Consider the following 13,649-nt stretch of genomic DNA (forward strand, 5'->3'; position numbering starts at 1 on the left):
TTAACCCGATTTTATCAATTTTTGCCAATACTACATACTACTAACATGCCACAGACTAATCAAAGGCTCTCACTGTTTCATTAAGGTACCTCACATACCATCACCAATCATATGGAGTAAAGTCAGACGGATGTTCGAAAATCCTGATATTAGTTACATGGGGGCTAAGGAAAATTTTCACCCGATTTGATCCATTTTAGGCACAAAGATACCTTGTTACGAGTAAAACACGCTCTCTCATTTTCATTGAGATAACTCACATATTGGCCGATATATGCGGTATAAAGTCACCCGAAAGTTCAAAAATCTTTATATTAGGTATATGAGGGCTATTCGATTGAAAACATTTTTTGACACAAACATACTATTATCGAGATTTTCAGTTTATTTATTTTATTATATGAATTTCAATTAAATGTCTTACACATTGACCGATATTTTCGGTAAAAAGGCAACTATAGGCACAGGGGTCAACAAATTCAGTACCTAGGGGCTTGAACAGTTTTGATTCGATTTAAACAATTTTTGGTCACAAGGTGGCATACTTCAAACGCATTATTCACGCAAAGTTTTACCCCGACACAATCATTGTTGTTTCATTTGCATAGCGGTAAGTGGAATTTTGTATGGTGTTATATGGGAAATAGGCGTGGTTGTTATCCGATTTCGCTCATTTTCGCACTATAGCCTAAAAATATGAGAAGAATGTTGCGTATCGAATTCGGTTGAAATCGGTTAAGCAGATCCTAAGATATGGGTTTTCACCTAAATGTGGGTGGTGCCACGCCCACTGTCTAATTTCGAACGCGGCTCCTATAAAGTCAGCTCATACTATCCCTGTGTTAAAAGTTAATGATTCTGGCGTGTTTAGTGCTTGATTTATCGCGCTTTTAGTATTTTTTAACAGTACCGTTATATGGGGAGTGGGCGGGCTTGTCACCCGATTTTAACTATTTTAGGTACTGTAGGTAGAGGTGCTAAAAACATTTGCTCCCAGTGAATTTGGTTATTATAGCTTTAGCGGTTTAGGAGATATGCACATAAAACTTATTAGGGGCGGGACCACTTAAAAAAATATTAACTACAGATGCCCCTCCCTAATGTGATCCTTTGTACCAAATAACAGTCTTGTATCTTATTGCGGAGCTTAGTTATGGCAATTTATTTGTTTTTGATTAATGGCGTTTTGTGGGCGTGGTAGTGGTTCGATTACGCCCATCTGCAATACCAACCGTCTAACGGTACCAAGAAACATGTGTACCAAGTTTCATAAAGATATCTCAATTTTCACTCAAGTTAGAGCTTGCACGGACGGACGGACGGACGGACAGACAGTCACCCGGATTTCAGTTGCGAGAGTATAAAAAGTAAATGTGTGAAAAACCGTGTATACAAATTGAACAATGGCAACATTGGTCAAATGAAAACAAAAGAGAACAACTGATTTTTACGTTGCTATTATGGACATAACTTTTGACAAATTTGGTTTGATACGGGCGGTAGTACGGAAGGGCTGAATTTTTACTACCGAATGAATAATGCTAATTGAAATATTTTTGCCTGATTAGATGAGAAATATGGAGGTCAAACTTGGGACTTGACCGATTTCATTTATATTTACCGCTAAAATTTATTAGGGCAAAGAAAGCATGTCCATTTATTTTCATTAAAATATCAATATCGATATATACGCCCCTTTATTGGGAATTTTAGGACAACGGTAAGATCTGGAATGATTTAATTTAATTTGGAGAATAAATTAAATTATGCTTAAGAAAATATTTACACAGATTTTTATAAAGATAACTCACACATTGACCAATATATTTGGCAAAAAGACCGATTTCAACTATTTGCGGTACCACACTCCTACCACTAATATATAAGAGAACATGTTAACTTAATTTGATTATGTTATCTTAACCAAAGATACGAATATTCGAAAATCATTATATTAGGTATACCGATTTTATCCATTTTTAGCACCTTGACCGATGTTTTCGGAATGTCAACTATAGGCACTAAGATAATGGTATTCAGCATACTTTGAATGTTTGATTATAGTTCACCCGTTTTCCCATTTGTAGCCTAAGGTAGCCAGCATATTATATTTCAAAATTCGATTGAAATCAGTCGTATAATGGCTGAGATACCTATAAGTGGACGGCGCCATGTCCATTGACCTTTTGTTTTTACTGATTCACTTTAAACTCTTCCATACCCTGTTTACTGTAAAATATTAATTTTGACGTTTTTATTTATCATTAGTTCGTTTGTAGTTTTTTATACACAAGGTGCGTTCCAAAGTAAACCGGACTTTTAAAAAAAAGACAGAACAAATGGTTTTATCGGCAAAATCAATTAATTTTATGCAAAATAGTCTCCTTCTGCTTTAATACAGCTTTTTGCACGGTCCAAAAGCATGTCTAACGAGTGTTTTAGCTCGTTGACCGGTATGGCCGCCAGTATGCTGGTGCAAGCCTTTTGAATAGCCTCCACGTCTGCATAACGCTTTCCTTTCATCGGCAAATGCATTTTTCGAAAAGGTAGAAGTCGCACGGTGCTATATCAGGTGAATACGGGGAGTGGTTGATTGCTAAAATGTGAGTTTTAGTCAAATAATCGGCCACAAGCGTCGATCGAAGAGAAGGCGCAATATCGTGCAACAAACGCCAACTTCCATCTTCACGATATTCGGGCCGAACACGTCGAATACGGCGCACCAAACCGGTATTCAAAGCTCCAAGGTAGAATACCGCATTAACGTTTTGGCCAGGTGAAACAAATTCTTTGTGGACAATACCCTTGGAATCATAAAAACAAATCAGCATTGTTTTCACTTTTGACTTCTCCAGGCGCGATTTTTTGGGTTCATGTTCATCGTCATTTATGTCCTCACGACCACTTTGAAAACGTTGAAACCATTCGTGCACTCTGCTACGGGATAGGCAATCATCGCTATACTTGTTTCAAACGTTTCGTTGTTGAAACGTTTCGGTAAAAGTTTTACCAATTTTAAAACAAAATTTAATGTTGGCTCTTTGTTCGAAGTTCATTTTCGCACCGATAACAAAAACATACTGACACTTAAAACTCAATTACTTCACTTCCAATAGATGAAATGTCATGAAATTTTTACTGGAAGTCGATAAAGGATAGCAGATTCCAACGCACTAGTCGACATATAGATGGCGCCACTAGAGTTTACTTTCTTACTTTTTTACTGTTTACTTTGGAACGCACCTTGTATATATTCTTTATCTTATTCTATCCGCTCATTTACATTTTAACCACCAATTCGGAGGATACTATCTTAAAATTTTCTTTCTGAAAAAAAATTATTCCATAGTATTGTAATCAAAACCCCTTCATATTCTATATACAGAATTTACATATTCCCAATAAATTAGTGAACTCTCATTCAATAAAAATTTTTTTTTTTAACGCACCTTGTATGTACATTATGCTTAATAGATGACGGAGCCAACCAACTTCTCAAAAAATTATAACCACAGCTTCTGAGATGGGCTGTGATCATCTGTACCACATTAGAGCTTAATTTAACTCTAGTCATAGAACTTTGAATACTTGTGCCAATATTCATCAAGATATCGCAATTTTTATTTAAGTATCGCTTGCACATATAGACTGACATCCGGGACATGTATGTATGTACAAAGTTTTATAATTCAGCTTTCAGATATAACCAAGTTCTAACAAGCAAGGAAGGACTAAGTTCGGGTGTAATCGAACATTTTGCGACTTACAAGAATCAAATGCCTTCAGATGCTGGAACAATTTATATAAAACAAGTAAGGAAAGGCTAAGTCCGGATGTACCCGAACATTTTATACTCTCGCAAAGTCAAATGGTATACTCGTTTGAGAAAAAAAAATTTAATACTCACTGACCGACATATTCGGCATAAACCTGGTAAGAATAACGAAAAGCATTATAAGTAGTATTTGGAAGTTGAGGGTAGTATTAACCCGATTAAATAAACTTTTGCCAATACCACATACTACTAACATGCCACAAACTAATAAAATACTCTCACTGTTTAATTAAGGTACCTCACATACCACCACCAATCATATGGAGTAAAGTCTGACGAATGTTCGAAAGTGTTGATATTAGTTAGATTAGTGAAAATTTTACCTAGCCCCCGTAAAATTTTCACCCGATTTGATCTATTTTAGGCACAAAGATACATTCTTATGAGTAAAACACGCTCTCTCATTTTCATTGAGATAACTCACATATTAGCCGATATATGCGGTATAAAACCACCCAGAAGTTCAAAAATCTTTATATTAGGTGTATGAGGGCTATAGGAAGTATTGATCCGATTCAACCCATTTTTGACACAAACGCATACTATTATCGAGATTTTCAGTTTATTTATTTTATTATATGAATTTCAATTATAGATCTTACACATTGACAGACATTTTCGGTAAAAAGTTAACTATAGGCACTGGGGTCCACATATTTAGTACCTTGGGGCTTGAACAGTTTTGGTTCGATTTAGACAATTTTTGGTCACAAGGTGGCACACTTTAAACGCATTATTCAAGCAAAATTTTTCCCCTATACAATCATTGTTGCTTGATTTGCATAGTGGAAAGTGAAATTGATAATTTGAATGTGGTTCCTATAAAGTCATGTCATGCCATCGCAGAGATAAAATTTAATGTCACAGGAATGTTTAGTGCTTGATTTATCGCGTTTTTAGTAGCTTTTAACAGTACCGTTATATGGGGAGTGGGCGGGGTTGTCACCCGATTTGAACCATTTTCACACTATCGATAGAGGTGCTAAAAACGCTAGCTCTCAGTGAATTTCGTTATTATAGCTTTAGCGTAGATTAGCTTTTTAGGAGATATGCACATTAAACCTATTAAAGGGCGGGATCACGCCGACTTTAAAAAAAATAATGAAAACCGCAGATACCCATTTCTAATGTGATCCTCTAAACCAAATAACAGTATTGTATATTATTTTGGAGCTTAGTTATGGCAATATATTTGTTTTTGATTAATGGCGTTTTGTGGGCATGGCAGTGGTCCGATTACGTCCATCTGCAATACCAACCGTCTTACGGTACAAAGAAACATGTGTACCAAGTTTCATAAAGATAATTAAATTTTTACTTAAGTTACAGCTTTCACATACGGACGGACGGATGGACTGACTGACAGTCACTCGGATTTCAACTCGTCTCTTCATCCTGATCATTTATATATATGTAAATAACGTTATATCTAAATGGATTAGTTTTAGGTGATACAAACAACCGTTAGTACCAAAACTATTATAGTCTGTAGCAACATCTTGCGAAAGAATTTAGCATTCGTTATTCGGAGAAATCGTGAATAAATTACAATCAAATTTGGTATCCTCTTGATCTTAACTTTTTATTGCCATATTTTAATTCGCGTCAGCTAAAATTCTATTAAAAACATTTTCAAATGAGATACATGTTATATCATCTCAAATGAAGAGCGTAAATTTAATATATTGAGTTGATATGGAAAACGTCAACCAGAGGATCGGAATTCATTATATTAGGGACATTAGGTTTTGACCGAGCTCTAGATCTATTATATTCTAATTAAGAGCTAAACCACGCGACGAAAATCAGAGAAAGGGACGGGCTGATTGCATTAATTTAAACATTGCTCAGGTATACTGGAGAACATATTTTTAAACAATTTTTTAAATATATAACTTAAAGACTGACTGACATATTCGCCATAAAACTTGTAAGAACAAGTAAGGAAGGGCTAAGTTCGGATGTAACCGAACATTTTATACTCCCGCAAAGTCAAATGGTATACTCGTTTTAGATTTCTTTGTGGATCTTGCCGCCTTGTTCTATGTTGACCGATATTTTCGGTAAAAAGTCAGCTATAGGCACTGGGGTCAACATATTAATTACCTAGGGGCTTGAACAGTTTTGACTCGATTTAGACAATTTTTACTCACAAGGTGGCATACTTCAAACGCATTATTCACGCAAAGTTTTACCCCGATATAATCATTGTTACCTGATTTGCATAGTGGAAAGTGATCCGAAAGTCCGATTTCGCCCATTTTCGCACTATGACATAGAAACATGAAAAGAACGTTACGCACCGAATTTGGTTGAAATCGGTTAAGCAGATCTCAAGATATGGGTTTTCACCTAAAAGTGGGCTGTGCCACGCCCACTGTCTAATTTTGAACGCGGTTCCTATAAAGTCATCTTATACCATCTCAGAGATAAAATTTAATGTCTCTGGCGTGTTTAGTGCTTGATTTATCGCGCTTTTAGTAGTTTTTAACAGTACCGTTATATGGGGAGTGGGCGGAGTTGCCACCCGATTTCAACTATTTTCACACCGTCAATAGAAGTGCTAAAAACATTTGCTTCCAGTGAATTTTGTTATTATAGCATTAGCGGTTTAGGAGATATGCACATTAAACCTATTAGAAGCGGGACCACGCCCACTTTTTAAAAAAAAATTTTAACTGCAGATGCCCCTCCCTAATGTGATCGTGTGTACCAAATAACAGTCTTGTATCTTATTGCGGAGCTTAGTTATGGCAAGTTATTTGTTTTTGATTAATGGCGTTTTGTGGGCGTGGCAGTTGTCCGATTACGCCCATCTGCAATACCAACCGTCTCACGGTACCATGAAACATGTCTACCAAGTTTCATAAAGATATCTCAATTTTTACTCAAGTTAGAGCTTGCACGGACGGACGGACAGACAGTCACCCGGATTTCAACTCGTCTCTTCATCCTGATCATTTATATATATATAACCCTATATCTAACTCGATTAATTTTAGGTGATACAAACAACCGTTAGGTGAACAAAACTATTATACTCTGTAGCAACAGGTTGCGAGAGTATAAAAACGAAAATCATTATATGTAGTATATGGGAGTTGTGGTAGTATTGACTCGATATAATCTTTTTTTGCCAATACCACATACTGTAAACGTGCTACTTGTAGTACAAATAAAATGTTACCTGTGCTTCATAAAGGTACCTCACATACCACCACCAATATACATATATGCAGTAAAGTCAGCCGGATGTTCGAAAGTTCTAATATTAGTTATGTATTAGCTAGGTCAAGTTTTCACTCAATTTTGTCCATTTTGCGCACAAATATACACTGTTATTAGAAAAGACGCTCTCTCATTTTTATTGAGATAACTCACATACTGGGCGATAATGCTGTATAAAAACACCCGGAGCTCGAAATTTTTTTTTAGTGATATGGGGCCGAAGGGAAGTATTGACCCGATTCAACCCAATTTTTGACATTCAGATAAACTATTATCAGGAAAGGATTCTCGCTGAATTTCAATTATATATCTTACAGATAGCCCGATATTTTCGGTAAAAAGTCAACTAGCAGTGGGGTTCACATATTCAATACCTAGGGGCTTGAACAGTTTTGGTTCGGTTGCACACTTGAAAGGCACTATTGGTGTAAAGTTCTATCCCGGACTGGAATCTGAAAGAATTAGATAGAATTTAAAGTTATTATATGGGATGTAGGCGTGGTTGGAGTCCAATTTTCTTCGCACTTTAACATAGGAATATCAGAAGAATGTTATGTATATAATATTAGGTAAAGTAAAAAGTTCGTTCGGTTTTTTTATTGATTTTTCAAAAGATGATAACTTTGTGTACATTTGTCCGATTTAAGTCAAATATGCGCCGTTTTGTTCGTACGACTATTGCCAAAAAACTCGGAGAGCCAATTTTCACAGGCCTCTCCCGAGGCCAACTTCTCACCATTAAGTACGTTCGACATGGACAGGAAAAGATGGTAATCACTTGGTGCCAGGTCCGGACTATAAGGTGGGTGCATTAGAACCTCCCATCCGAGCTCCAGGAGCTTCTGGCGAGTCACCAAAGACGTGTGTGGCCTGGCGTTGTCCTGATGGAACACAATTCGGCCTCTGTTGATCAAAGATGGCCTCTTCTGGATGAGTGCTGCCTTCAAGCGGTCTAGTTGTTGGCAGTAGAGGGCTCAATTGAGCGTTTGGCCATAGGGGAGCAGCTCGTAGTAAATGATTTCTTGCGAATCCCACCAAACACGCAGCAAAACCTTCCTTGCCGTCAATCCGGTCTTGGCCACCGTCTGGGCCGCTTCCCCGAGCTTTGACCACGACCGTTTGCGCTAGATATTGTCGTAAGTGACCCATTTTTCATCGCCAGTCACAATCCGCTTCAGAAACGGGTCGATTTTGTTGCGATTCAGCAGCGATTCGCAGATGGAAATTCGGTCCATCATGTTTTTTGCGTTAGTTCGTGTGGCACCCAAACATCGAGCTTCTTTTTGAATCCAAGGTTATGCAAATGGTTCCAAACGGTTTTCTGGCTTATCTTTATTTCCTCAGCAATTAAATAAGTGCTCACGTGACGGTCTGTTTCCACTATTTCCATGAATTTATCGCAATTTTCGACGACAGGCCTCCCGACGCGTGGTGCATCTTTGATATTAAAATTACCGGAACGGAACCTAGCAAATCACTTTTGTGCTACACGTTCGTTTACAGTATCGGGCCCATAAACTAAATTAATGTTTTCAGCCGCTAACAGTAGTACTATGGACAATAACGCCATCTCTTAGATAAAAACCGAACGAACTTTTCGTCCGATTTTGACACCGGCTCCTATAAAGCTTTCGTTCCATCCTGGATATATAATTTGCTGTCTATGACACATTTATTTATTGATTTATCGCACGTTTAGAAGTTTTTAATAAACCTGTTATATGGAGAGTGAGCAGGGTTATCACCCGATTTCATCTATTCGGACGCTATAGTAAGAAGGGTTGAAAATATTTGTCCTGTGCAAATTTGGGTGATACAACTTCATTATTTGGAAGATATATACATTGAAACTAATAGGTGGCGAGGTCAGGCCCACTTTTTAAAGATTTTCGAACCACAGGTCCCCTCCTGAGTTTTGTATTTTAATTTACAGCTTAGTTGTGGGCCCTATATACGCTATCATTTAGCAATTCAGAAGTGGTATTACCAAGTATCCATTGAACATATCTTTTATTGATCTGGAACCGAACAACAATGCAGAAATAAATAATCTGAAATACCTAAATATTGCATCAATTAGAGTAGAGCATACAAAGAAAATAATAGATAGTGCACAATGCTTTCGATGCCAAGAATACGGACATACAAACACGTATTGTACAAAAACATTTAGATGCGTTAAGTGTTCTTTGAGTCATCCAACAACAGCGTGTAAGAAAAACCAACATTTGCCTGCCAAATGTGTTAACTGTTTGCCAGATCATGCTGCTAGCTACAAAGGCTGCAAAATTTATCAAGAACTAGGTGCAAAACAGAATCTTACCGGCAGCTTCCAGTTGGGATGATTTGGCCTTAGTTTCGACGTTAACCATTCGTCACCAGTTATGACCCGTTTGAGCGAACCCAGATTGTTGCTGACGTCGTTCAACAACTCCTGAGCAATACTAATGCGACATTACTTTTGCTTAAAATGTAGCAACTTCGGAGAAAATTGAATGGCATGAGCCGATTGATATGCCAACATCCCCTGCAACTTCCCTAATAGTGATTCGATGATTTACAAAAAAAAATTGTTTTCAGTGTTTCGATGTTTTCTTCGCTTGTTGACGTGATCGCACCTCGCGGATGCTGTTGTTGTTGTCGTAGCGGCAGAATTCTGCCGAGTTGACAGTCCTTGGCCGGATAAAATCCGGGTCCGTTCCGGTTACGTAGACCCGACTGTCGTGGGAACGGTCCCGGATGCTCATCGTCATTAACATCTTCTCGGCCTTCTGTAAAGCGCTTGAAAACACTTTGACAAAGTGGACTCCCCGAATGTCACAGTCAACATTTCAAGTGCCTTGTAGCGCTTTGTTGAATTTTTATCGCAATATTTAATGCATATTGTTAGATCCATTTCTTTCAAAAATTAAAGAGCACACAAAAACGTGACTAACCTTTTTTGTTGTCAAAAACCAACTACTAATCGAAATTGACAGAAAATCGCAGCTTAGTTTGGATGACAAAGTTCGGCTTTACAAGGCTATTTTAAAGCCTGTCTGGACATATGCTATCCAATTGTGGGGTACAGCAAGCCAGTCAAATATTGAAATTATTTAACGATATCTTTCTAAAACGCATAGACTTATTGTTAACGCGCCCTAGTTTGTACCCAATGACGAATTTCATAAAGATTTAAACATTCCATGCGTTCTAGATAAAATTCGCAGAATACTTATAAAGTATTTTGAGAGACTACCCGAGTAATAGCTGAATTGAATTGTATTAATTTTCGTTTAAAAATTTGCAGCTGCTTGTATTTAACTATCCGGCAAATCTTCAGTTTCTAGGTTGGTCACACCAATAAACAGAGACGAATATAGTTGAAGTCCGTAATACCAAAAAAGAGTTTGTTTGATCTGAAGTTGAATTGCTCTAGCTTCAATTCAATTGAATATAGTTGAAAACCTTAAAAGTGGTATAAATTCTTACGGTTTGTGAGAGAATATACCATACTGTTCGGCTGCACCTCAATATAGCTCGATCTTACTTGTTTAATATTTTTATATTTATTTACTTAAAATTGTAGCCAAACAATATAAATGTAAATATTAGTAATAAACATTGTATTATGAAATATTGAAAATATTTAAAGAACCAAAAAAGCACCGCTTTAAAATTCTTAAAGAGTAACATTAGTGGCCTTGCTAATGAATCATAAAAACTCCTTCCATATTGGGGGTATCAATATTTTTATTTTTCAATACCTAATACCACCGTCGTAAATTCACTATTCGGAAGATTTAAACTACCATCTGCAGACTAATATTTATTGTAATGAAACTACAAAATACCTCTTATCATGTTGACTATTTCATCAGCTTCTCTAGATAAATCTCCACCAGGTCTAAAAGGATTATCCCAACCAGAGTCAGTACTAAAATAAGAATTTTAAATATTAAGGAAGTTTTATAATTTTTAATTCGTTATTTTCAAATCACCTTTGCTGTCGATTATAATTTTGTATTGTAGTCACAGTTGTCATTTTATCGATAAAATTAAAAACTGATTTAGTATATTATTTTAAGTGTTTTTATTTCTTTTTTGGTTATAATGATACCAGAATACCGTTAGATTCGTTGAATTACGTGATATTTCCAAACTGTAAACATAAAAAATAGCATATAAAAATCTGCATTACTGACATTATTAGAAAAATTAAGCACAAGAGTATATACAGTTACTTACAATACAATATAATCAGAATTTTATTCACAACTATTTGCAAAAAAAAGTGTTACCAGTTCTTAGGAGGAAGCTTTTATTTTTTATAGTTAATAAAATTTATTTTAAACATTTCAAAACCAAAAATAACTTAATAAAAATTTAAGTATTATACGCAGACAACTTTTAAAGGAATTGTCATGGAACCAAAACTCGTAAATAGTAGACTATTATAACTAAAACATGCATATAAGTTAGAATTTCGTTGCAAAAAATTTTATTTGCGAGTACGGCAGCACACCTTTTCGGCATAGATTTCACTAGAGCTTCACAGACTGGATTCGGTATTTAATACCACTCCTTGGACTTTTTCCCATCTTGTAGTCAAGTCTTGACCACACCCAAGGTATGCTTCGGGTCATTCCCTAGTTGGAACTGCCAAACTAAAGGTATGTACCATTGAGCTTAAGGAAGCATTACATCTTCTAAAATTCTAAGGTGGTGATAACGGTCCATGATTTCCCAAATCCAAAACAGCGGTCCAACACCATACCACGAAATACATCCCAATATCATATTGCCACCTCCCTGTTTGAAAATTTGTGCCGTGTATCGGGGATTCATTTCAGGATTCTTCGGACGTCAAACCAAATTTTTTCCTTCCTACCTACCATATTTATTTTAGATTCATCGGATAAAAGGATCTTCCGCCACTCTTTTAATACGTTTTTATTAGCTTGGGTTGTATGTATGTAATGGAATCTTAGAGCTCAATTTTCACCGGTTTCCAGAAGTTTGATCAACTTGAAACTTTGCAGACGTGTCAAGGACCGATGACAATGTAATAATTTGATAACATTTTCCCATTACTTTAAAGGTGGGCGTAACCCCGCCCCTAAATGGTTTAATTTATATATCTTCCAAACCGCTAAAGCTAACTCAACCAAATTTGCTGAGAGGAGGTCCTTTTAGCCCTCTTTCATACGCTGTGAAAATGATAATAACCAAAATCAGATAATAACCACGCCCACTCCCAGTACAAGTATAACAGTTATGTTAAAATATAGCAGAAGTGCGATAACTGACGAAATAAATGCGCCATAAGCATTAATTTTCACAAACAAGATGGTAGGGAAGAGCTTTATAGGAGGAGGTTTAAAAATGCCTTTAAAGCGTTTTGTTTTAGTTTTTTAAACTATAATTTATTTACATTTACTTCACCGGTCTAATTGATATGCGCTAAAGCAAAAGCAATCCGGTTCTTCCGTTCTTCTTTTGTCAACATTGGAACTTTCCGGGAAAACATTCCGATTAGATTCTTTTCTAAAACCGACGAACAGTTCTCCAAAATATTTCTACACCAAATTTTCTTTGAATATGTAATTGTAATCCTGAAACTTGTTGTTTTTCGTGCCAGTCCCCCCAATTCGCATTTTTTTTTTTGAGGTGAGCAGTAAACACAAATTTTTGCGAGTTTTGAAATTCCCTTTGAGTATAACCGATATTTTGAAAATATGTGTAGTGCTTTCCTCGGTCCATTTCTTCTACAAATAATACTTAATTGTAACGAAATGTCAAGTTTTAAGAAATATCCTAAATATTATATACTTACAATATAATTTCTTAATAAATAAAATCTATAATGGATATTTTTATTCCTTGATTCTATTTTTTTTCTTTGTTACAACAAATACACACTTTTGTTTAATTTGACCACAAAGATAACAGTAAAATGTAACTGAACTACCATGATGGTGTGTTAAAATATAAATTTTGTAGGACTCAATTACAGGCAAAACGTATTCAAAATTTATCGGACAAATAATGGACTGTTAATTATTTCGGAACGGATTTAATTCTATTTTATTGTCAGTAACTGTATATACTTATTTAAATATACAGGCGCCAATCGGCATTATACAACTAAAATAAGAATTAATGAAATATGATTACAAGGGAAATTATTAATAATTAATTAAAGCAACACCTAAAAATTTATCAATGGACTGGAATATTGTAATAAACGTAATTTGATTTTTAGAATGAAAGCACTCAGCGAGCTACTATAGAAGTTGTTGTTGTTGTTTTTGTAGCGGCAGAATTCTGCCGAGTTGACAGTCCTTGGCTGGAATAAATCCGGGTCCGTTCCGGTTACGTAGACCCGACTTTCGTGCGAACGACCACTATAGAAGTCGAATTCGTTGGTAGTTCTTGCAGTTTTTAGCAGACGATTACGTCTGAATGAGAGACCCACAGGCGAGAATTCAAAACAACTGTTGATGGCAGGCGCGTCAATCAGGCCACTCACAACTTTAAAGAAAACAAGTAAAAGAGGGCTAAGTTCGGGCGTAACTGAACATTTTATGCTCTTGCAACTTGCAAG

At 36.1% G+C, this 13,649-nt stretch overlaps 1 protein-coding gene across 3 annotated transcripts in view; it reads right to left on the reverse strand.

Annotated features, from left to right (window-relative positions):
* The window catches only part of LOC106625704 (uncharacterized), a 38,067-nt gene that overhangs the window by 13,696 nt on the left and 10,722 nt on the right, over positions 1-13,649 (reverse strand). For all 3 annotated transcript variants that reach the window (XM_036357671.2, XM_036357670.2, XM_070110478.1), the window contains exons 2-3: positions 11,044-11,204; positions 10,897-10,979 (exon numbers count right to left, since the gene is read on the reverse strand). In XM_036357671.2, the coding sequence (XP_036213564.1) occupies positions 10,897-10,979; positions 11,044-11,087 (127 nt within the window). In that variant the 5' untranslated portion in view covers positions 11,088-11,204. The remainder of the gene's footprint in view (positions 1-10,896; positions 10,980-11,043; positions 11,205-13,649) is intronic.

Source organism: Bactrocera oleae, chromosome 5, assembly GCF_042242935.1.
Source record: "Bactrocera oleae isolate idBacOlea1 chromosome 5, idBacOlea1, whole genome shotgun sequence".
Classification (NCBI taxonomy): Eukaryota; Metazoa; Arthropoda; class Insecta; order Diptera; family Tephritidae; genus Bactrocera; species Bactrocera oleae.